This window comes from Alosa pseudoharengus, unplaced genomic scaffold (genome assembly GCF_046254945.1).
Source record: "Alosa pseudoharengus isolate Yale_2024_CS ecotype anadromous, Long Island Sound unplaced genomic scaffold, YU_APseudo_1.1 YU_APseudo_1.1_scf_2, whole genome shotgun sequence".
Classification (NCBI taxonomy): Eukaryota; Metazoa; Chordata; class Actinopteri; order Clupeiformes; family Clupeidae; genus Alosa; species Alosa pseudoharengus.
The window spans coordinates 37,294,132-37,318,484 of NW_027468663.1; the positions used below are offsets into that span (position 1 = coordinate 37,294,132).

Below are 24,353 nucleotides of genomic sequence, written 5' to 3' on the forward strand. Positions count from 1 at the left end.
CAAATCCTCTAAATATTCATATTCCTCCAAAAGGATTCATGAACTGATAGTCCCATATTCTCTCCAATATCATAAGCATAATATTTTAGGCCCACTAAATAATGCCCATTTTGACATATGAGCCTCATCTTTGAAGTTTCCAGACAGTGCACAACATAACCACGTCAGTCTTCAACATCCTTCCCCCATTCTCATCCCCCTGCCCCTCTCTCTCCTCAGCTTTTGGTTATACAATGAATTACTGTAGCTAACACTAGTCAAGGGAGGACATTTGGCAAATGATTTCAGTGTTCAACACCCTCCCAGAAAATCCCCCTCATGCGCACAGATTCAGTTTCATCACCAAGATCAGTCTGCCTTCTGTCTCCTGCTGAGCTTTGACGTTGGCAACCTAAACACTCTGAACTTTTCAGTGTTTCTTTTTTATATCTAAAATTCAAATGGAATTTTATTGTGAGTCTACAGATTACTTTAATGGTGAGAGTAGCTGCATATGTGGCGCTCATACAAAGGTAATCAGAACATGATATTTCATTAGAAGTCATTGAAATAGTTAAATATGCTGTTTTGTTTCATGTTCTTGAAGCCCCCCTATTTTCACACCATATACTAATATATTCTCTTGATTTCACATCTAAACTTTTGCTATTGGCATCCACTTAACCATATAGAAAAAAGTGATATTGAGTTGTTGAATTAAGTAGCTTGATAATCACCTGCAAGTAAGAGGGTTGTGGATTTCCATTTTTTATTACAAAAATAAACTTAATATACATAAAAATGTGTGTAGAAAACACAAAGACCCTCCATACATACACCAAAACATGTGACATTAAAGATGTGTGACATCTGTCCGGATGTGTTTTACAGTTCATTTGACTTCACAGCATGACACCTTTTCAAAATGCAAAAGCCTTCACATGAACCAAAAATAAAAAAGAATAATTCTCTCTCAGTAGACCACATTACTAGAGTATCAAAACCTCCATCAGCCGTTGTCATTGCACAGAGATTTCAGAGCACATTTGCAGACTGCTGAACAATCACGGACAACCACCACTGCGCCCAGCACAACACTGCTGTAACACACACCTCAACACAAGAGCTGGCCTGCACGTGATACGAATGGCAACGGAATGTCTTAAAGGTAAATAAAGAGATGAAAACAATACAATAGTGAACGCAATCGCACTCATATGTGTGTGTGTGTGTGTGTGTGTGTGTGTGTGTGTGTGTGTGTTCAGAGTCACTGCTAAAGTCAACCATGAGCTGAAGCAGGGGTGGGGCTGCCATGCGCATTTAGGCCTTGTCCTTTGCTATGTACATATCAGCGAGCTTTTTAAACTGAGGGCCCCAGCTGCTCAGGTACTCATAGTCATGGTCCCCCTCGGTGAGGCTGGAGCCGAGGGAGCTCAGAGACTCGGCGGCGGAGCCGGTCCCCTCATAGGCGTACGTGGCCAGAGAGTCGTATGGCGGGGCCGAGGGGTCGCTGTCGTTCTCCTGCAGCCTGCAGTTGATGAAGTCCCTGGCGTCAGCGCAGTCCGGGGTGGGCGACGGGCGGTGGTAGGGGAACAGGATCTCGGGGATGATGTCTCGCCGCTGCTTGTTGCTTTCCACGGCCTCGGGGTGGCGCAGCGTGCCGATGTCGAAGGCCTGCGTGTCCTCCTCTCCGCCGCCCTCGTCGTTGTAGCTGACCACGTTGTCTCGCACGTCCTCTTTGGAGATGATCAGGGGCTCCTTTCTTCTCTGCCTCTTCAGCGCAGAAAACAGAACCACAATCACTGTGGGGCGTCAGAAACAGAAAACCTTCAGATTTCAACATTCCTCAAGAAGGTGGGTATACAAGCACATAATGGTGGATTGAGTGGGTCTGGGTTCCCCCATCTGTCTGTCTGCAATTTTAGGAACTCAGTCCACTCACTCACTCAATCAATTTTTATAATTTTTCATTTTTCTCACTCATTTTTCTATCATGATTTTACCTCATGGCCATCTTGAAACTGACATGAGAAAACACCATTGTACTGTTTCGTATTTGAAAAATTGTACAAATTGGACAAATCAGACTAAGCATGCAATTGAACTAAATTCCTTTTGTGGATATCAATAGGCACCAGTGTACAGAACTAGTGTAATGAGTCATGTTTTACTGTTAAGGATATCAGTCAGGTGATGAACCCATTCTGCAGCATAATCAGCCAGGAAGTGAAAGTCCTACCATATACCAATCACCATTCACTAGACCAGCTGATTTTAATTGGCACAACTCTTCTATTAGATCGGTTAATAAGTGAAATCCTCTGTTTTAAGTGTACAGGTAGAACAGGTGTATGTTAGGGCTTTTACTTTCTGAGTTTTCCACCTTTGCAAAGGGAGTGATGGAATCATCCAAGTGATGATACCTGACCGGGACTCCTGAGACCCGGAACAACCAACTGACGTTTTCCAGAAAATGGCATTAGAATAAACCTCTGAAGTTCGCCTACAAAAAAACTGCCATCTTTGCCCATATAAGAAGATGGAGTACTTGAGATTGTTCCTATGGGAAAATAGCATGGATTTTGAATAATAGCACCTGTTAAACTCTTGTGGGGACGAAGAAGTCTACAATGCACTTTTTTTGCCCCATTAATTTTTGACATTTGCCTCCAGTGGGTACGTGATCTTAAGTATGTTAAGACACCGAAGTTTGATTTTTGCTACTTGAGGTACCTTGCAATAGATAGTTATAAGTTAGTAGTTAAGTTAAGTTCTAGTTAAGTTAGAAGTTAGTAGGCGAACTTCAGAGGTCTATATGTCTGGAGAGGCTAAATGCCCACCCAAACCCCGTTGCCAGTATGCAGAGGAGTCTGTCAAGAAGGTGGGAAGAAGAAGAGAAGAGGTGTGGTCTGAGATAATCTGAAAAAGGATATTTCAATCTTCTAGTGAAAGCATAATGGCAGTGGGTCTGGCACTTTAGCTAATGATAGTTTGTGAGGCAAGTCACAGTTCCTCTCCATGTAGTGAATGAGAATCATTTATGCTAAGCTGAAGTTAGCTGATGTCGAAGAATTTATATGACTGGCTCAGAGTGCTACACGTGACCCAAGTTAAAGCTACCTAGCCATCAATAGGAAAGCTGCTATAAGACTGCTAGCTCCCCCATCTCTAGTGTGTGGTTCATTGACTGTATATAGATAGGGTTCCCACGGGTCATGGGATTTCTTCCAGACATGGAAAGTCAGGGAATTTTCTCATTTTGGGGGCAAAGTCATGGAATATCAGAGATTTTTGTTGTAGCAGTTTAAAATCTACTTGCCAAAATACATTAAAGGGGCCCTATGCAGTTTTGGCCATTTCTTCACTGTTTTCTCTACAGAGCTCCCCCTACAGCTTCAGAGTATACATTTTACGACACACCTCGCTCGGTTAGTCTGCCGTTTCCTCTTTCCCTGTTCCTCCGACAACGGTTTACTCGCTTTCTGCCTCTTTTCGCCGCCGGCTCTGCCATGACAAATGAGAAACTCCATCGCTACCTTTTTCTACCCAGTGCCTGGCATGTATGTGTACGTAGTGCTGTGTTGTAAAGCAATTTGTTAAATTGCGAGACCACAAGACTTTCTGACTCTGAGGCCAACGGCCCACCGGACCAAAGTTGCAGGGCTGTTTTTTCCGCTCACAGGCACAAGGGGGAAACGAGACAGCCACCATTCAACCCGACAAAAGTCATATAACCATTCCAATGACTCCGAATCTGTTCAGTTAAGGTAAATTAAGCTAAGAAAACTGCATAGTTCCCCATTAATACAAATATATTTCCACTTAGAATTGGTGTATATCTGGTTATTAGCTTTACTGCTTGCTTGAGTAGGTGTGGTTAGTCCAACTTTGTTTATTCAATGCCCATTTTTTCATCTCTCGCTCTGAAAAAGTAAAAGATTCTTGAACGCTACACAACATTGAAATATTTGGTCGGTATATTGTATCCTTCATTATATAGTTGGTCATGGAAATTCAGTTTTTTTTTTTTCAGGGAAAGGGTCATGGAATTATACATTTCACTTAGAATGGGAACCCTGTATAGAGATGGACACAGTATACAGTCAATGGTATGGGCTGCAGGCCACCCGCACTCACTGAGGAGAAGGATGACGCAGAGCAAGATGGCCACCAGCGCTCCTGTGCTCAGGCCAGCCGACAGGAGTAGCGCCTCCACACTGCAGGAGCGCAGGTTCCCGTCGCCGTCACAGCTGCACACGCGGATGGTCAGTGTGCTGGTGCTGCTCTGCACAGGGAAGTCGTTGTCCGAGATGACCACGGGCAGGTAGTAGGCGCTCACTTCGTGCCGATTGAACCCGCTCCGCCGGGTCAAGATCCGGGCGGTGTTGTCTGATGGGGAACAGGGAGCAAGAGGGTGTGAGATTAAAAGGACTTCATAAGATTGTGGAAATTCAAATCGTAAGTAAACACTTAAAAGGATGTATATTCAAATGTATATTTGTCTATTTCTTTGTAACATGAACATTTATTTGAGGTGAAATGTCATTTACCTTCATTATCAAGTATTGTAAAATTTGGATTGTTGGAACTTAAACTGAACACAAACTTGTGTCCAAAAAGAGGCTCATCTGTGTCTGTGGCACTTATAGTCTGTATAAGCTACAACAAAAGAGAAACATCATGTTGAATATGTGTACAAGTTTCATTAACATCCTCAACAGAACTAAACAGGGAATAAATGAATGTCGCTGTACCTGCCCAGCTTTGACATTTTCACAAACAAATGTCTCATAATACATGGCAAATTCTGGGGCGTTGTCATTGACATCCAGGACCTTAATGAGAACAGGCACACGGCTCATTTGGTGTGGGTTATCTGAAAGTTCAGCACACAGAGGCTAGTTAGTCGTCAACCAATTCCTGATAATGTGCTATTGGGATATTTGAAAAATACCAAAGAAGTTGTTTTGACTCATGTTAACATTTCTGGATGTTGGCTGAGAGGCAGCATTTCACATGCCATTACCCTCTGCAACCCTACATTTATTTCAATTTGCTGCTACCCTCTATGCTCGTGTTCCTGGAGCAGTTCAGTGAGTTGCGTGAGTGAAAAAAACTCACTTATTTCAGTGGCAAGCACTGAGATATTGTGCCATTTCGATAGCTCTCGGTCCAATGGCTGCAGCGTTGTGATTGATCCATCAATTGGGTCTATGTAGAAGAGTTTGTCTCGATTTGTATGGTGGTCAATGGAGTACCTGTTTAAAAGAAAGAACATAATGCACTGTGATTTCCTTCAACACTCTGTAGGCTGCAAATGTGTGGGGCTGCTTCAAGAAAAGTGACCTTTAATGCAGCAATGAGGAGGTTTAATCAGGGAAAACTCAACTCACTCTCATCAGAGGTACTACAGTCAGCTGTAGACAGGGGGCGCTCCAGCTACACGTGAACCTCTGTGAGCTTTATTGTCGTGACTTCTTATGCCCTGAAAAGCCTTTATGCCAGTGTTGCTTTAATTAAGAAAATTGAATTTGCAAGGCAAGATATTACCAATAAAGTGGAGTAATTTGTTAGTTCTACATAGGCAGTAACCTTGAGCTATCTGGTGAGCACTACTGTTAAGAAAATTGCTGATTTTTTAGGTTTGTTACAAACTCATTATGTTCTGTGTTGTACTGTTTAGCTGAGCCCACACAATTGCACTTAGTTTATTTAATTCTGGAGGTCTAGGTTTTTTTTTTAAGTTTAGTTTTAGTAACAGGTGGAGGTGAACAATCTCTGCTTTAAAAACTGTTTAATACCTTCTGTATACAGCCGGCTATTTCTCATCTGAAATGAGCATGGCATATATATTACTATGTCTAAATAGTCAGTGTCTGGATAGGCTATAATCAAATAAAACACTGGACAAGAATATTACAAGATAAAACTGCTAAGATGGAATCTGAGTCGAGCACTCTCTGTCATGCTGTTTATGTGGTAGATGTTCTCAAAGGAAGATTTTATGTCTGTGTCTTGCATTTTACATATTTCTGATAATGCCACAATGTAATGGATCGTGAAAGCAATATTTGTCATTTTTGCATTAGCCATGATTGCTGCAGTGACTATCTACACAAGTAGATAGATACATGGCTCTTCTCTATCTTTCTTTTGTTGAGAGTATTCCAACTTTTTGTTCCATTGCCTGGTAGAAGTACTATACAACTGGGGGGGGGGGGAGGGGGGGTTGGGGGGTTGTTAATTTGTCTGTATTTTGTTCATCTTTAAGCACTCTCCAATCTTTTCAGACGGCCACTCACCTCACTGGGTGGTGAGGACTGTCTGGGTCCCAGGCTGTGACCTTCCCAATGGTGTTGCCTCTGGCAGTGTCCTCCCGAACCTCCACAACATATGGGGACACGCTGAACACCGGCGGCTCGTCCACGTCCTGGGCCGTGATCTTAACAGTGGCCGTGTCCCTGAAGGGCCCGAACGAGGAGTAGCGCGAGTCCAGCTTGGTGTTGTTTACCTCAACCTTCACAGTGTAGACTCTCTGCCGCTCATAATCCAGTTTCTGAAGGGATAGGACAGCAGACTTTCAGGCAAAATCCAACATACAGTACAACCTCAATACTGATTAAGGTGTCTATGGGGACACAATATAACACAACCTCAATTCTGATTAAGGTGTCTATGGGGACACAATATAACACCACCTCAATCCTGATTAAGGTGTCTATGGGGACACAATACAGTACAACCTGGATGCAGTTCCGCCATCTCAGATAAATAAATAATAAATATATTCTTTCATACCAACGATATAGTGCAATGACATTGTTAAATGAAATGGTGAGTTCATTTTTCGAGTTTACAGAGGTGACCAAGAAGCTAGCTATTCTTGTCCAAAAAGTATTGCTACACCACGTCAACGTTGAGTCTTTTTCCCCCGTTGTACCGACACTGGATTTTAGGGTCCCCCCACCTGTCAAATCCCACTTTAACCACTGAGTATACAGTAGCCTATACATGATGTCCATAAAATGTGGTAGTTATTGTACAGTATGTTTGATAAAACTAGCACATTTAAAAGAAGAACAAGTTGTTAAGGCCTACACACACGGCCAGCAGGGACGGATTAAACAGATATTGCCTCCTGTGCACAAAATCTTTTTTTTTTTTTTTTATTCTGGCGGTTAAATACACCCTTTTAACGCAGTTTAGAAGGGGCATACAAACTTAACAGAGCAAGTAGGGCCCGTTTTCTGTCTGACTCAGGTGACGCTGCTTGACACTACCTTGCATGGAGACATTTCACGTTAACAGTGGAGAAGTTAGCAAAACTCTAGCATTTGGTAAATGGAGATGCAGATCATATCCCTAATTAATTTCTTTGCGCAACAGCCCACATTATGTGGCTCACTCCAGCGAGACGAGTGAAATAAATGTAGGCCTATCTGTCATCGGCATCACCATAGGCTATTTGCTACGATATAAGCTAGGCTACTGTTAGGCCAACAAGTCGCGATTTATTAGGCTATCCAATCGCTATGTTGTTTTCATGAACATTGCAGGAATCCACTTCATTCACCTACCCATGAGTGGTTCAGTTTATCAGTTTCACTTTCGCAAACACGCATACACATTGAATGAGCACTCATAGCTTACCACTTACACCTAATGTTATGCCTCTATATTTTATGAACCAAGAAGTATTTATTGATCAGGAAAACATTTATTTTTTACATTTACAAGTTTATTTTTCTTTCGGTCCGCGGTTTCATAACAATATTCAGTTGTGCCGTAAATTAACAGACAGAAGCCCCGGAATTTAGGCATAATCTAGCCTAAATTCATGGAATTTTTTTTTTTAAATCCGAGGGCCCCCATTGGCTCAGGGCCCCTGTACACGTGCACACTTGGCACAAGCCATGATCTGTCCCTGACGGCCAGCGACGCGACGACAATTTATGGCAGGCGACCGGCAAAATTTAATAGAATCTATTGAAGTGAATGGGGCAACGCATAAGGCAAGTGGAATGGCGGCCGTCGCATCACTCTAATCGGCCCCTTTCTATTTTTCAGGGAAACTTTGATGCGTCATAATAGAAAACAGCTGTATGGTCAATGTCAACTGAATCGATGGGTGAAGGTATCGCTAGTAGTGTGTGTAGTACAGCAATTAACAAAATTCCACTGTCGCGTTTGACTGTCGCGTGTGATGGCTTTTATTGTTTTATTTGGTAATGTTCTGTTTCATTTTCAGATGATCCATCTGAGCTCATGTTGACCTAGAAACTCACAATGATTGCCTGGCATTGATTCAGCCTCAAATAAAAGTGTACCTCATATCTGGATATGTATGATAGAGGATTTGCTTTTTGTAGGTATATATCACTGACTTGGGCTGATGGATACTCTGTTTACATAGTACCAAGTACCTGTTGATGATGCATCATGATGAGCAATATGGGTGTGCAGTGCCAGCTCACCTTTTTCACCATGATGATCCCCTCCTGAGTCATGCTGTCTGTGAGGATACTGAAGAACTCCCTCCCATCCCCATCTATAATGCTGTACTCCATCTCAGCATTCTCTCCTGCATCGCCGTCTTTGGCTTTTATCCGTCCCACCATGGAGCCTACCTCAGTTGATTCCAGAATGCTGAGATGGTAAGAACCTTCAAACAAAGAACCAAAAAACAATCATGTTCCATGGTGATGATTCTAAATAAGTGTGTCTGCTTATTGTCTGGTTGTCAGTAACGTTGTATGTTCTAGTGTAAATACTCATAGGTAGGTATGCTAAAACTTACTGGATGAGAATCTTGGTGGACTGTCATTGACATCAGTCAGGGTGATGTTGACTGTGGTAGTCCCAGAGAGGCCTCCCATTTGCCCTGCCATATCTTTGGCCTGGATGACCACCTGGTACTTCTCCCTTACCTCCCGGTCCATATTGGGTAAAGCTATTTTGATCCACCCTAACGATTAAATGCAACATACAAAATGAGTACACCAGGAAAACACAAACATGTTGGCCATATTCTGTATGTGCTGAGTGACCTTAACACAGTCATGTAAGAATGTAGTTTCAACATTAAATTCGGAGAGAAAAAAACAGAATGTACTTGAGAAGGATTTGCATAAGTTAAAGAGATGGAACACATATCTACTTTATCTAGTTAGCGCCATACAGTATGATGTTTCACACACTAGCTCCCTAGCGAGTCTTAGAGAGTCACATTCATTGTCAGAAGCTCGAGGCTTGGGTGGGATGAGAAACGTCACTGTCAGATCTGTGCTCCTGCTCATGCCTCCTTGTCAGCACAGCAAGGGCCTCAGGGACACATGTCAGTGGTGGGCCCGTCTGGCTCCATATGTCCTGCACACCCACCTGAGTCTGGCTCCACGGAGAAGTAGGGCTGACCTTGGAGGATGCTGTACACCAGCTTGGCACTGTTGCCGTACGAGGAGTCGTCAGCGTCTGTGGCAGTGACTTGCATGACTGGCGTACCTGGAGATTTTAAGGCAAATGTGAAACTAAATGAACAGATTATTCATTGCGTCCCCCTCTCCAGTTCATCTCACAGTGTAAACACACAACCATGGCACTGCCACAGACCAGGCTCGTGCAGACTGCAACATTAATGAAACTGGAATGGAACGCACCAAACAAGTGAGGCTTCAACAAGAAAATGTCAAAAATCACCTCACGATTAGTCCATATGATTGTTTAGAGGGTGTAAGCTAAATGGTAAATAATGGCAACAATGACTGTGAGGTTGGACTATAGGAGTAATGTAAGCATGTATGGAGGAGTGTGTGAATGCACAGTGAGTGTGTGAGTGTTGAGATTAGATGCACGTGTCAGTGTGTTGGCATCTCTGTGTGTGTGTGTGTGTGTGTGTGTGTGTGTGTGTGTCTGCGTGTGTGTCTGCGTGTGTGTGTGTCTGCGTGTGTGTGTGTGTTAATGTCTGAGGGTGTGTAAGTGTGTCTTTGGGCATACATGGCCCCACTCCTGCCCCAGGTATGAGTGATTATAATGAATCACCTCACAGCTTTTCAACAGTCAGTGCAGTGCCACTGCAAAGACTACAGGGGGTGCAGACAGTCATCACAACTATGTGTAACTGCTCTCGAGAAGAGATGAAATAGAGACAAAAAAAATCTTTTTTCTGTAAAGATTCCGTAAAGTTTACAGATCCTCACTTTTAGTATCATTTACTTTTAAAATAAGAAATATACGGAGCCCAGGAGGTGTCGTAGCAAGACTTTTTGTATATTGATGGAACATGCTAGCCTCGTGAGACCATCCTGATCTCGCGAGCTTCAGGGTTTCACTCGCAGATCAGTCTGGATACTTTCCGTTAAAGAAAATTTGGAGCAGTTCACCAAACGAACGTCCAATCAGCGTTGGCTTTGAGGCGGGTTGAGGTGTGACGCAACGAACAACATGACGGCATCCACAGAGATGAGCATAGCTATTGCGCAAGTTTTATTCAAATTAGAAAGTATTCCTGGGTAAACTGTGAAGCTATGAGTCTCAGCCATGCAGCTGGGAGGAATGAACGACACAGACATCCTCCACTGCTGATTCCAGTTCATAATGGAGGAATATACTATCTTCAGAAGTGTAGGGCCTACCGTGAAAACTTGATGGGAATTGTCATTGATTAGGTTCATAAATGGTAAGTTAAAACATCTTAACGTTTGTCACGTTACCTAACTTAATTGTATGTTAAACGGCATTAGAAGAATAGGCCTACTTTGTTCATCTAATTGGTTGATTTGGCCCGTCGATAACCAACAAAGGTGGTGATAGACAGATGGTTTATCCAATCAGCTAACCAGTATGTCCGCCCCTTCCCAAAAGTTCTTCAATGAAAAGTTCCCATCTGGCGGAGTCAGGTTAGGAACATGCAGGGTTGGGTCAGATTACTTTGAAATGTAATCCATTACTGACTACAAATTACATGGCAATTTTTGTAATCAGTAACGTAATCAGGATTACCAAAAACATGTAACGTAATCTGATTACTTTAGGATTACTTTTAGATTACTTCAATAAATATGTCCCTTAAGTAAAAGACACCACCACTGAATTGATGAAAGAATTCTCATTCTATTTTTCTGTTTATTATTTCATTACATCTAAGAAATCTCTTTGCTTTGAGTAAAGCATTCCTGTGTGAATTAACTGATCTTTTCCTCCAAAAATCTTAATGTAGCCCCTTGTTTTAGACTACGTTTACACGAAGCAGGGTATTTTCCTAAACGAATATCTGGCCATCTACGTTTGCAAATAAAACTGCATGTACACGAGACCGTTTTTTTTTTTTTATGTGTTTACACGAACCCGTGTACATACATGCTGTCATGAGCACGCCAAACCACAGTGGCAGTCTAACGATAGCCTCAAGCTCACATTAACCAATCAGAACCCTGAAAAGTCGCACGTGAGAACATGTAAATGTAAACATTGGTCGCACATTTGGTGTACTTCTGTTGCATACTATGACGTTGGCTGCCCAAAACTCCGTTTACCACAGTTTAGAACCAAACGCATAAACGGAGTTTTCCCAAAAAAACACTTTGGCCGGAGTTTTTTTGGATAACCGTTTAACGGGGCGAATTCTCCATTTGCGTCTAAATGAAAGGCTCAAACGTAGGGAAATGTCTTCGTTTATAAAAATACACATGCTCGTGTAAACGGGGTCTTCGTGTTACCATTTACTTTGAGGTCACCAGGTCCCATTGTCTGAAAAACACCCAAAACTAATACATTTCTAGCTATTCTCCACTTTGGGGGTGGTATTTTGGTGGTTGAAATTTTCCCCATCCCAAAATTGATCACTTAGTCATCATGGATGTGATCATGGATCACTATTCTCCAAACATGCACAACTCAGCTTAACCTTTATAAGGGCACACCTGGACAATGAATTTAGCTTTCGCTTGATTTTTTTGACCCAGGGACATGGCCTGAGATTGAATGACACCATGTCCATTTCAATTGTGGGGGTGAGAAAATGATTCCTTTGGGATGTTTTTCAACCAGGGGGACTTTTTCAACCAGGGTGACTTTCTCAAAGTAAACGGTAACACTAAAACAAGAGGCTACATTAAGATTAGGAGGAAAAGATCAGGCAGTGTGCCGAGAGACCTGCCCCAATAGTAAATAAGTTAGTAAGTAAATATAGATACTCTTTTGATCCTGTGAGGGAAATTTGGTCTCCCAATCCGCGAATTAGTGAAGCACAGTGAATACACAGTGAGGTGAAGCACACAATGAGCACACAGTGAGGTGAAGCACACACCAACCTGGAGCAGTGAGCTGTCTGCTACAACGGCGCTCGGGGATCAATGAGGGGTTAGGTGCCTTACTAAAGGGCACTTCAGCCGTGGATGTGGGCATGGGAGAGCAGTGCTCAACCACTTCCCCTGCCCACATTTTTTCTACTGGTCGGGGATCGAACTGGCAAGCCAGAAGCTTGTCAAATTAAAAGATAACTAGGCTATCATTAAAAACTTGCATTGCTTGCATGATAAAATGTAATCAGGTAATCCCCAACAATGTAACTGTAATCTGATTACACAATTTTTTTATTGTAATCTGGGCTGATTATAGTTACTTGATTTTTGTAATCTGATTACGTAATCCAGATTACATGTAATCCGTTACTACCCAACCCTGGGAACATGCACCCATTTTACTAAATCATGCACTCATTTTACTAAATCATGCACAAAATCATGCACTCATTTTACTAAATCATGCACTCATTTTACTATTGTGCGCATCTTTTACTAAATTGTGCTCTTGTTTACATCTATTGGTGTGGTCGTTTTAATTATTTCGATCCCACATTTAATTCACAGGAACTAGTAGAGCCCAACAGATAGTTCGGTGCACCTACAACGCTTGGCTATTCACACATTATACAAGTACATTCTCCTTGATCAATAAATCAGAAATCAAACATTGTTGTTAAGACATAAAGGACTAAGTGATTTTTACAGATTAAAAGAGACGGACTGCGGCCAATCTCTGTGCTGCACTTTGTAGACGGTCCCTATGCACTCCTCCAGACAGCCAGCTGCACACAATGTTGAGCCATTAATCCAGTTCTTAGAGTTGGATTTTGTGAATATTGTAGCTTGTTGTCTACTGTAGCCTACTGTGTTTAGACTGCCTTCTGATTTAATGATCAAGGGGAAACTTATATGTGGGGAGCAGTGGCCCAAGTCAGTCTGTTGTGCTGGCATAGTTTCTGGGAATAAAACACGAAGGAAAAAAAAAACGTAACTGAGCACATGATTTCAGAAAATGAACACATGATTTAGTAGAATGAGCACAGGTTTTAGGAAAACAAGCACACATTTTAGTAAAACATTCTCTTGATACCGAATAAATAAATCTCGCAATGACACCTCCAGGGCTCCTCAAAAAAGTTTGGGGAAGCATGTTCCTATTCAAGGACAAAGTCTTGACAGAAAAATAAATAGCCATCATAGTAAAAGAACATAATTAGTTTCTCTCCTAGGTGAGCTCACATGGAGACGCCTGGCACAGTGTTTTGAGTTGAGTTAGAGCAGTCAGAGTTATCTTTATTATATTGCCAGGAAACAGCATGAGACTTTTTAAATATGCATGGGGTATCTATCATCAGTATTTTTAGTCATGCCACCATGTGACAGACTTGGAAGTCAGTGCTTAGCCTCTCCCCTATGATTTTGTCTGATTGTCATGATTGATGAGCTTGGAATTAGAATGAGATGTAAAATAGAGAGGAAATGTGATGGGGATCCAAAAAGACAGAGCCTCCGAGCACCAGTGTGTGAATGTTCTAGAAACAGGGTGCTTTTTTGAGTGCTTGTGCAAATGGAAAATAAATATTCATACATAAATGCGTGCCTATTATGCAGGGTAGGCAGAGCAGTAGTGGAGGTAACAGCATTCAGATGACTGTGATTTTGTTCTTGTTCATTTTTCATCCAGAGAGGCACTCAGACATACTGCCGAAATCAGAGGCTGCTGTGGCACAGGAATTGGATAGGCTATATAGTCCACTGGAAATACCTCTTGTTAAACACGGATGGAAAACTCACTAGAGTGAGGAGCGGTTCAGGTCCCCACACACAGCCAGGTGAACAGGCTACAAACGCTGTCTCCCTGTCCTATTTATAGCCTAGTCTGTATCTCTAGGATTAGATTTGGCAATGCTCGCGTAAGAACCTCTTGTTGCGGTTTCTTCTCTTTTCTGTCTCTTTTCCTTTTGGCCATCAGGAGGAATACTAATGAGCTGGGCTGAATCTGCCTGGTTCCAAAGAATAAAGCAATTACAAAAACATCTAGCCCAGTGCCTGCATCAAACAAAGCACCTACACTGCCACAAAGAGCCCCCCCCCCCCCCAGCAGAGACCTCACTAAAAGTGTTCTGTAGATTTTTTAGAACTGTGCTATGTCTAGACCACAAAAAGAAATCAATCAACACCCAATTTTGAAGCAGTTGAAGTTATGATGCCGCTTTGCAGTCCACCTGGTTATAGGCACAGGGGCGTAAATGAAAAAAGGATATCATTTTCTTTCCTGTCTTTCCTGTGGATTACTTGATTACAAGATATTGATGACATAATGTCGCATGTTATTATGTAATTTTGCTTGACTAAAGCTTCAGCCATGGAGCTTCAAGGTCCTCACAGATGTGTGGAATACTATGAACAAAACAGAAGTGTGTGCTTTTCTCCTTCTCCTGGGCTCAGACTAGTATACAGACGAAAACTGTCTCCATCTATACAAGTAAAATATCAAGGAGAAATAATCCATAACAATGGCAGGACATTGACCTGAAATAACCACCAGAATAAATGCTGGTGTGAAAGCCTCACACCCTACAGTACTCTGCACGTCTCCCTTTAACACCCCCCTCACGCTTCACAAGGCCTGTCAAAAAATGAAAATCTCAAAGCCAAAACCATGAAACTAGGGTTGACCTTGCAGAGCCTCTGGTGGCAGCCAAAAATGTTCCTGTTCACAGCCCAAAAAAATGCCATCGTAAAGACAGAAAGATAAAGAGAAAAAGACGCACTTACCGACAGCCGTCATCTCAGGGACGCTGGCCGTGTAGGTGGCCTTGGCAAACTTTGGCTCATTGTCATTGATATCATGGATTTTGATAATGAATTCGGTCTGTGGCTCTAGAGGCCGGTTTGTCCTTGAGTTGACAGCTGTAACTTGCAGCGTGTAATTGGCCTTTTCTTCCCTGTCCAACTTCCTGATGGCGTGGAGATCACCAGTTTTTTCATCTATCTGAAATATAGTCCCCGCTCCTTCTCCGGTGAGAACGTAGCGCACAGTGCCATCGAGTCTGTCCATGTTGGATTGTAGCTGGGTAGAGAAGGCATGCATTGGTGTGTAAATACTAGTATAGCAGAACATTTGCTTTGCAAGAACGTAGAAACTGAAGTGGACAGGGCGTAGCAATAATAGCTCATAATTCAACAGTGAGTCTAGAGTCTAGGAGGAGACAAGAGGAGTGATTCAAGACAGCATGCTCCACACCAGATATGCTGCTATGTCTAAATGTAACTGCTTATCATCTGATCAAACATTTTTTGACACATTTATGAGACCCTGCTTGTCTCATAAATGAGTTTTGTTTTGGTGTCATTGATAGAGTAATTCCTGTGCGCTTTCATGCCATGACATGCACAATGTGACTGGAACACCATAGGAACACCATAGTTCATAACCGTTTCCCTCAGACAAGAAAAATGTCAGTCCAATCAGCAACAAGAGGGGAAGATGAAACTAAAACTTATTATGATAAACAGTAGCAGCAACACCTACAGACTTCAAAATATGTAGTCGGACAAATGCAAAAATGTATTTACAGCAAAGGTAGATCCACATACAGTACATTGTTTCCTGACAGTTGATGCTGTTTATTGTCAGTTTGTAAAGTTTAGGCGAAGTAGGAAGTGGTGTTAGGAATCTCTGATCAATTTGATTGGTAAGGCTGGACCAAAGATTTCAAAGTTAGTGCCCATCACGATGCATGTGTTGCAATAGTTTCCCAAAATTCACTTGGTGAATGAGTTTGGATTTTTCCAGGCTAGAAAAGCCCTGGCTACATGCCATTATTTCCCACATAATTGTAAGTGGTTAATCAGGAATGAGTTTTCCTTTTTAATCTCCTTCAGGCAAAGTAATGTTGGTAAATTGCTCCTTAAAGCATTCTCAGCACCTTCATAAAGGATTTTAAAGTTGTGTTATGCATCATGGTACTAGCAATAAAAACTTATATCAGCTGTATAGGTCCCACCCAGAACAAAACAATGAAAAAATTATGTTTCTTGCTTTTCCAAATCTAGCTGTAATAACCTTTTTTGGTTACACTTTACTTGACAGTGTCGACATAAGAGTGACATGACACTATCATGAACATGTCATAAATAAATCATAAACACTTCTGTTATTAAGTGACATTCAGTTTTTGTCATAACAAGTTAGGGTTAAGGTTAGGTTTAGAGTTATGGTTAGGGTTAGGGTTGGGGTTAGGATTAGGGTTAGAGGTTAGGGTTAGGTTTCATGTGTCAGGACAGTGTCATGTGTTCGTGACAGTGTCATGTCACTCTTATGTCGATACTGTCAAGTAAAGTGTTACCCATTTTTTTTTTTTAAATGACCCGCCCATCTTATTTTATGAGCCTCTACCAAACGGTTGAGCTGACCGATAAGGGTAGCAGAATTTACCATTGGTCTATTATCTTACTTGACTAAACTAAACACTATCTAAATAATGCCTTTAGGCACATGCTTCAAATTTAGTACTACTGTTTATTTGGACTTGATGTAACACTGATGTGATTTTGGAGGTCAAAGGTCAAAATTCAAGGTCACTGTACTAGCTGTAAAGACTTATTTAAACATATTTAAAACATTGATGCACTTTATGACTAAATTCATTACAATATATAAATAGTTCTACATTATATATATATATATATATATATATATATATATATTTATATATATATATGCGTCAGCCAAATGTAATGTAATGAAATATATCGTGTTGTAAAGCTTTATTAAACAACAAAGTGGTGCATTTCTATTTGAACTTGAGTTAAACGGACGAATCTGCGACCAGGTACCTATAAATAAAGCTAATATAAAGCTTGGTTTATTTACATGAGGTGCTCCGGTGAAACAATCCAATCATTTTCATGAACTGATTGAGTGTTTTCAACTATATTTTCATCCTTTTAAATGTGTGGACTTGGTGCACCTTAATGTTTAATGTTTACCTACAATATTTGCATCCAATCTTATGTAATCATATTGCTGTGGAATGTGCATATGGCCTAAAATGCTGTAGTGGTGATTTATGACCCTTAAAGCTGTACAGATACCGAGTAATATGGTTCTTGGCTTTAAACATCAGGGTGGCTGTCAGGTTAGCTGAAAATTGGCTGGAAATTGTGTGCCACTGAAATGTCGACAGTTCGTCAACATTTGGCATGAGAGAAAAATTATTTTGGAAATACTTACACACGCCATCAGACTTGACATAAACTTCTAACATAAATAGGCCATTGTGGATATTACACACTGACAACTTGATGCTGCGTAAATGATAACTCTAACCCCTGACAAAATCATCCTATAATATAAAAGAAAACGATCGCAAAAGAAGAAGCAGAGTCCCTGGCACAGCTGTACTGTACATCTCTCCGAGCAGTATGGGCCCCTTGGTGTAGGGAAAGCATCAGAGTAAGGTGGAGCCGCTGTCATCAACATCAACTCTGGAGAATGATGCACTGGTCTTATCAGCATGTGAAAACCTCATCTCATCTCTTTACATGTCAGTATAGCAGCCATCAAGAGATGACACTAAATGACACTTGATCCCTCACAATTTGTTCTATTTTAATTTTGTCACACATCTTGGTTGGTGTGACTTCGATGGGTTTTTAGCGCTTGTCAACAGTCTCTAAACAAGCCAATTAAGAAAATGAAAGTAGTCTATCCAATTAATTTGGATTTAGTTGACATCCTCAGTGGTTGAGGGTAAACAATGATTAATTCATGACAGGTAAGACTTGGAGACTCATTCATCAAATGTGTTAGCCATCTCACTGTATCACAGAGCCATTAACTGAGATGGAGAAACTCTACTGCATATCACAAACCGTAGACCTAGAACCATCAGTGTGATGAATTAGTATCTGAAAATATGGTTTGTAAAGGAAGGCTTGACTCAAAGCATGGAAACTGTGTACCGAATGAGAATATTGAGGGAGAGAATGCTATTAAGATGCAGTCTGACCACACAGGCCTGACATCCATTTCTGCTGGGTCTGGCCACCTGGTCCTGGGAATGTTAATGCTTGTCAAAACTGGTATTCTCCGCTTGCCTCCCTGCCTGCCTCGCCGGTCCTATCAACTCTTTCTCCGTAACCCTCTCTGCTTATCACTCTTTGAAAATACTTAAGCCTCAGTGACTGTGTAATTCATATTTGCTCTGCTTTGCATCCCTTTGATGATACCATAGAGTATAGGGAGATGGAGACCAAATCGAAAATAGGATGTCAAACTACCTCATGCAGAACTGAGCCATATGTCTAACCCCCATAGTTGACGAGATAAGTCATACGTCTAACCCCCATTACTCAGGGGAAAAGGCGTTGATTTGGTTGGGACTATGCAACACTACAGAAAAAGTATCATACATCATACTATGACCTTGGGACAGATATACAGTACAGTACTAATGTGTTAGCGCCATAGAACATGTGATGTCTTTTAAACCCAGGTGTTTAGTAGATCTAAGAGAGCTTTAGAGTAAGAGAATATTCTGAGCACCAGTTTAGCTCATCTGTAAAAACAACCATTACTTTAGTTTGTCTTTATATGTCAGTTTTCACTTTAGTTTCTTACCTGTATGTTAAAACTTGCTCCACTATTGAATTGGTTTACACATTTTAGTTAGAGCAAGGTGGCATCCCTTTACTTTTATGACTTTTCAAAAGACTGAGGTCAGGCAAACGTCTCTGCTGCTACAAGACCAGAACAGAGAGACTGAGGAGGAGCTTCTATCCTCAAGCAATCCGTATCCTGAAACTTTTTTTTGTTTTGTTTTCTTACACACTTGCACATGGACTGTACACACACTGCACTTTTTATTCTCTCTTGCTATTTATTAAAATATTTCGTGATCTTTCTTTCTTCACACTTGCACAGAAAAAGCTGAACACCAAACGAAATTTCACTACATGCTTTACGTTAGTATTGCTATGTATGTGACAAATAAACCTCCTTGTATCCTTTATTATAGTTGATCAGCCTCCGCTTTAGTACATTCATGGTAAGTAAAAGAGGCCACGGCGTGAACTTTCATTATTTAGACTGCACTCTCTAACATACATGCATCTGCCCCCTTGTGTGCTTGTGTGCTCCACACTAGAACGTGCCCAAGGATAATGCATGCAATGCATACATGCATGTATAGGCTACATGCCCACAGTAGTGTACTGTACATTCAGCCCACACACTACATACTGTACATACTCCACATATCTTCTCAATGAAATCTCCACATGCCTCACTTTTGCCTCACCTTGCCAACATATTGGTATTCATTCGCCGTGTACTCCTCCATCAAGTAGAACTGGTTCCACATCCATCCCCTCTTGGACCTGTGCAGCACTCCCTCGCCTCTGACCGCCCCAGTGGCCAGCTTCCTGCTTCCCCCATCGCCGCCGCGAGGCGTCAGTCGTGCCGGGCTGCTCAGGTGGGAGATGAGGAGCAGGGAGAGCAGAGGGAGGAAGCGATTCATCATTACATCAATCAATCCACCAGAGAGAAAGAGATATATCCGCCTGTCCGCCTTTGCGTTGGAGCCCCGCTGGATGATCTAATGAGGGCGAGGCTGCTCACAGGGAGAGGCCGGAAACAGAGGAGGGGTGGGCAGCACAGGGGAATCTGACATTGTGGTCCGCGCTTTGATCTCCCCCTCGAACCTCTGCAGAGGAAATCAGAGTAGAGAAACATGAACTCCTGATGAAGGGGAACAGTTTCTTGTCAAGATCTATCAGCCACACAGATACAGCGATTAGTGGCCTCTCGCTGGCCAGACTATGGTGGGGAGTTCAGAGAGCAGGCACACATAAAAGGCATTTTTGTTGAAATTTGTCATCCTTAACTTAACTGTATGACATCCTAACCATAACTGTATGAATCCTCTATGATTAGCCCTTTGTCACATGGCCTGAGATGTAACAGTGCGTCACAAGTGCACAGATGTTGAGTTCTGCCTTGATTGATGCAGATAAAACTTCCAATTAGTCCTCATCCAATGGCATACATAGAACAAATATTCAAATTTGAGAACTAGTAAAATGTGTCTTTTTAACCCAGAGTTTTTCTCCATAGGTGAATGCTGAAGGCCTAATGTAGGAATGCACACACATCTATCCATTGCAACAGGTGCCATATACTGACCGTAACAAAGGAAAAAGAAAAACATATCTGCCCACTGTCGTCTTTGCTTTGCTGATTTAATAGATACAACGTTTCGACCACTAGGTACAATCAGGTACTTCCTGAATGCTGCAGCTGACACCAAAAGGAGAGTATATGTTGGTAGTCCATCCAATCAACTCGCCCATTTTGTTCTCCAAGCTATTCATAAACAGATCAGCCCTGAGCTATGCCGTGAAGGCCACTACTTTAAATGTATCTGTGTAATGTCCACACACTCTCTGGCACAGCTTAATCATCAGAAATGTCTGTATTTGTGTGGAAGTGATTCAAAACCTGTTGGAATAATCATGTCTGTTCACTATATCACTCTTTGACCTTTGACCCATCTTTGACTCATTCCCAGAGTTTCAATTAAGCTTCATAGCCAACAACACCGCCTGGGACAGCTTCAATGTGCATAAACACAGTTTTGATCATTTATTTGATTATATATCTATGTGATATGTCTAGGGGCTGAAGCTACATTGTGAATATGACACTGTGTTAAGCACTGCTGTCTTTGTCCCAGCATATACAGTATGTTAAATATGTTAGAAAAAGCCCACCAGGCTCTTCCACATTTTTTTCTGAGAAAGACCGAGAATCTATTTTTCGTAGCTCTGTGAAATATAGGCTTAAAACACAAATGCTGTATACTGAATGCTATTTATTTGGATATTTGATTTGTTTGTCAGCATTCATTTCCTTAAACTGCAGTTTCTTCACCTTAGTGCATAACTCCCCTTGCTGCTTGCAGTACCACAGGTTTATGAAGTTTTATATTCAGACAGGTAAACTGGGAGGTTTGCAAACTCGGGTTCGAACTCGGATGTCCTGATAGACGGAATGTTTAAAAGCCGCCTGATAAACAGTGATTATCAATGACTTCTAAAGTGACTGCAGCAACTAGAGCAGTGTTCATTTATTTTTATTGTGTCCCCTAGGTTATATCTGTGGCATGAAATTCCTTGTATGTGAAAAAAAAACTTCTTATTATGGCCATTATTTGAACAGTAAAAATAATAATAAAAGTTTTTGAACTTTAATGTCACTAATGCTGATTATTCAATGATTCATTTGAATTTAAATATTTACATTTAATTTAGATTAATCGATTGACAGCCCTACTTTGTATCATCTGACATGGGGAAGGCAACAGCATGCACCAGAGTGAAGACAGCATACTGAGATATTACTTAGCAAAAGGGGTTAGATATGAGGGTGAAATGTAGCCCCTGCAATGGCAAAAACAGATTGCAGATTGTGACTTTGAAAATGAAAATGTGGAAAATGAAAAAAAAAAAAGTTTGGTAATATAGCTGTGTTAATACACTCAGAACATTGTGTAAATTATGCTTGTTGTCCCTGGTTTTGATTGTTGCTACATCCCCTTGTGCTTGCCCCTATATATTGCACACATGGGGCAGCCGTGGCCTTGGTTAGCGCTTCGGACTTGTAACTGGAGGGTTGCCAGTTCGAACCCCGACCAGTAGGCACGGCTGAAGTGCCTTTGAGCAAGGCACCTAACCCCTCACTGCTCCCCAAGCGCCGCTGTTGTTGCAGGCAGCTCACTGCGCCGGGATTAGTGTGTCTCTGCCTCACTGTGTGCTGAGTGTGTTTCACTAATTCACGGATTGGGATAAATGCAGAGACCAAATTTCCCTCACGGGATCAAAAGAGTATATATACTTATACTTATACATTGCATGCATGTGGCTCTGAAGCAGTCAGGTCTTCCTGTTTGCTACAACAACACACAAACTGAAATGCAGATTGGATTATTATTATGTGTTCAAAGTCAGGGAAATATGCACCTATTACCATTGCTTTTAAATAATATGCCTAGTGCTTAATAGTGTTGTTGACATCATTGTTAATTCAGCGTCATGCCTCCAGGCTGCAGAGTCAACTCTCTATTGTAACAATTAATCCAGTTTGATTGTTATTATGATTGAACGTTTCAATTATCATTTCAAGCCTTTCCAGGAATATCATTAGCATAGTGGATATTAATCCAGGATGCATGGTGCATAGCAAGCAGAACTGCACGCTGGAGATACCTGACAGCTAATGAATTTCTGATGGCAAGAAGTCAGTGAGTTTAGTGTGTAGTGTGAAACCACAGACTCACTTACTTGAGACAAATTGAGTATGACACTGGAAGTTCTGCTTTTAATCCCACTAAATGCTTGTCCTTAAGGTTATTCTAAGTTATAAACAGCTTTAGAGACACATTTTTAAAACATTATTTAACTACATATTTGACATTCTTTTTGAAACCATAAGCCATTTGCCATCATAGGTCTACTAAGTGGCAGGGCCCTAATTGAAATGGCGGGCAAAGTCTAACGTCTACAGTAACTAAAGCTATAATAATGAGGCAAAATCTATTGGTAAATGTCATGCCCTGAGCAAGATCCTGTGCACAAACATTGGTTAGTCAGCTGAATGCTCCCACACACACCACACAATGGCTTCAGTTCATGCACAACACATTGAGTGATTTTCTCTTCAATTCAAATTAAAGCCCAAAGTCTTTATGATAAAAATCTGATGCAAAACAAAACTCAAACACTCTAGGGACACATTGAACACATGCAACATTGTGATACAGCCCACACCCTACACTCTCTCTAAAGCAGTTAGAAGTACCCACGCACAGTGCGTCAGGTGTCTGCCCAGTAGCCAAACATCATCAGTCGTGAGATAGGTGTTTAATCTCCCTCTGAGCCCACACGTTCGCCTGCCAGTTCCTTTGGCAGAGCTCAGGCCCTTGCGGCATCCAAATGTCCACTTGGTGGAGCTCAAGAGCTGCGTTGCCGCCTGCTCTGCCCAGCAACCCCCACCACCACCGCGCTCCACCCTCAGCCTCTGTCCATCCATCTCTCCACCTCTCACATAGGATGGCTTTCACAGCTGGCCTCTCCTCTGAAATATTCATGCCATGTCCTCTTTGTTTTGAAACTTTGATACAGATCAGATGCACTGCATGTTGATGGCTTACCCACAGGAGGCCCTTTGATTCCAGCAGGTTTACAGAATCAAGGCAGTCATTTGAATATAAGATAATTAAACCCGAACAGGTTCCAGAGTTTGATTTTTTTGTTGTTGTTTTGTGTCGTTACAGGGTTTTAATGGTTCAGGTCTTTCCTCTGTACTTGGAAGGAAGGGGAGGTAGCATGTTTGGTCTGCTTGAGTTGACTCGAAATTGGAAGACACATTGACATGATAAACAGTGTTTTGTGAGTCTTTTGTAAGAGAATAAATGTCACAAAATGGTGCCATGAGACACAGTCCCCTCAACAGCGCATCCACATAAAGCCTATTTCCCTGCTCTTTTTTAATTGCAGCTGTCTGTCCTTTGCCCAGCTGCACTGATGGTGTTTAATACTGTGCTCTTCCATTACATTCAGCAACAGACATCTATTTAATGTGGTACCCCCTTGGCCCTTTTACAGCAGCTTAAGAGTCTGATATTAATATCACATTACACCACTGCCAAAAATAAATTGATTGTCACCGACTTTTATCTCATTATGAAGCAAATTGCCTTGCTTGAGATCCCACTATTCAGAAGGCAAAGTGTGATTGTGGCCCTGAATGGGGGCACAGGGAGTTTATCTAGTGATTCATCTCCATGTTGAAAGGCAATTATACATATGACACAGGCTGAGGGTGTGTGTGTGTGTGTGTACTTTAATTTGTGTAGAACATTACTGCCATAATATGATTACTCATACTTGTAAAACACTTGGACATGGTACAAAAAATAACATAAGAGGTGGTGATCTTAAAAATGATGCAGTGGTAGCATGGATAAATAATCTGAGGGCACATATCTGCTATCTAAGAAGATGACAAAA

At 41.6% G+C, this 24,353-nt stretch overlaps 1 protein-coding gene across 1 annotated transcript; it reads right to left on the reverse strand.

The window, feature by feature from the left end:
* Positions 1-1,299: 1,299 nt before the first annotated feature.
* On the reverse strand, positions 1,300-23,373 carry cdh10a (cadherin 10, type 2a (T2-cadherin)). The gene is made up of 13 exons (XM_076293254.1): positions 23,228-23,373; positions 19,989-20,103; positions 19,586-19,882; positions 15,057-15,351; positions 9,358-9,477; positions 8,777-8,944; positions 8,454-8,641; positions 6,282-6,535; positions 5,101-5,237; positions 4,734-4,855; positions 4,530-4,638; positions 4,117-4,368; positions 1,300-1,781 (listed from the first exon to the last, which is right to left on the reverse strand). Exons 1-13 carry the CDS (start codon positions 23,371-23,373, stop codon positions 1,300-1,302), a joined length of 2,685 nt encoding a protein of 894 aa, XP_076149369.1.
* Between the last annotated feature and the right edge of the window lie 980 nt (positions 23,374-24,353).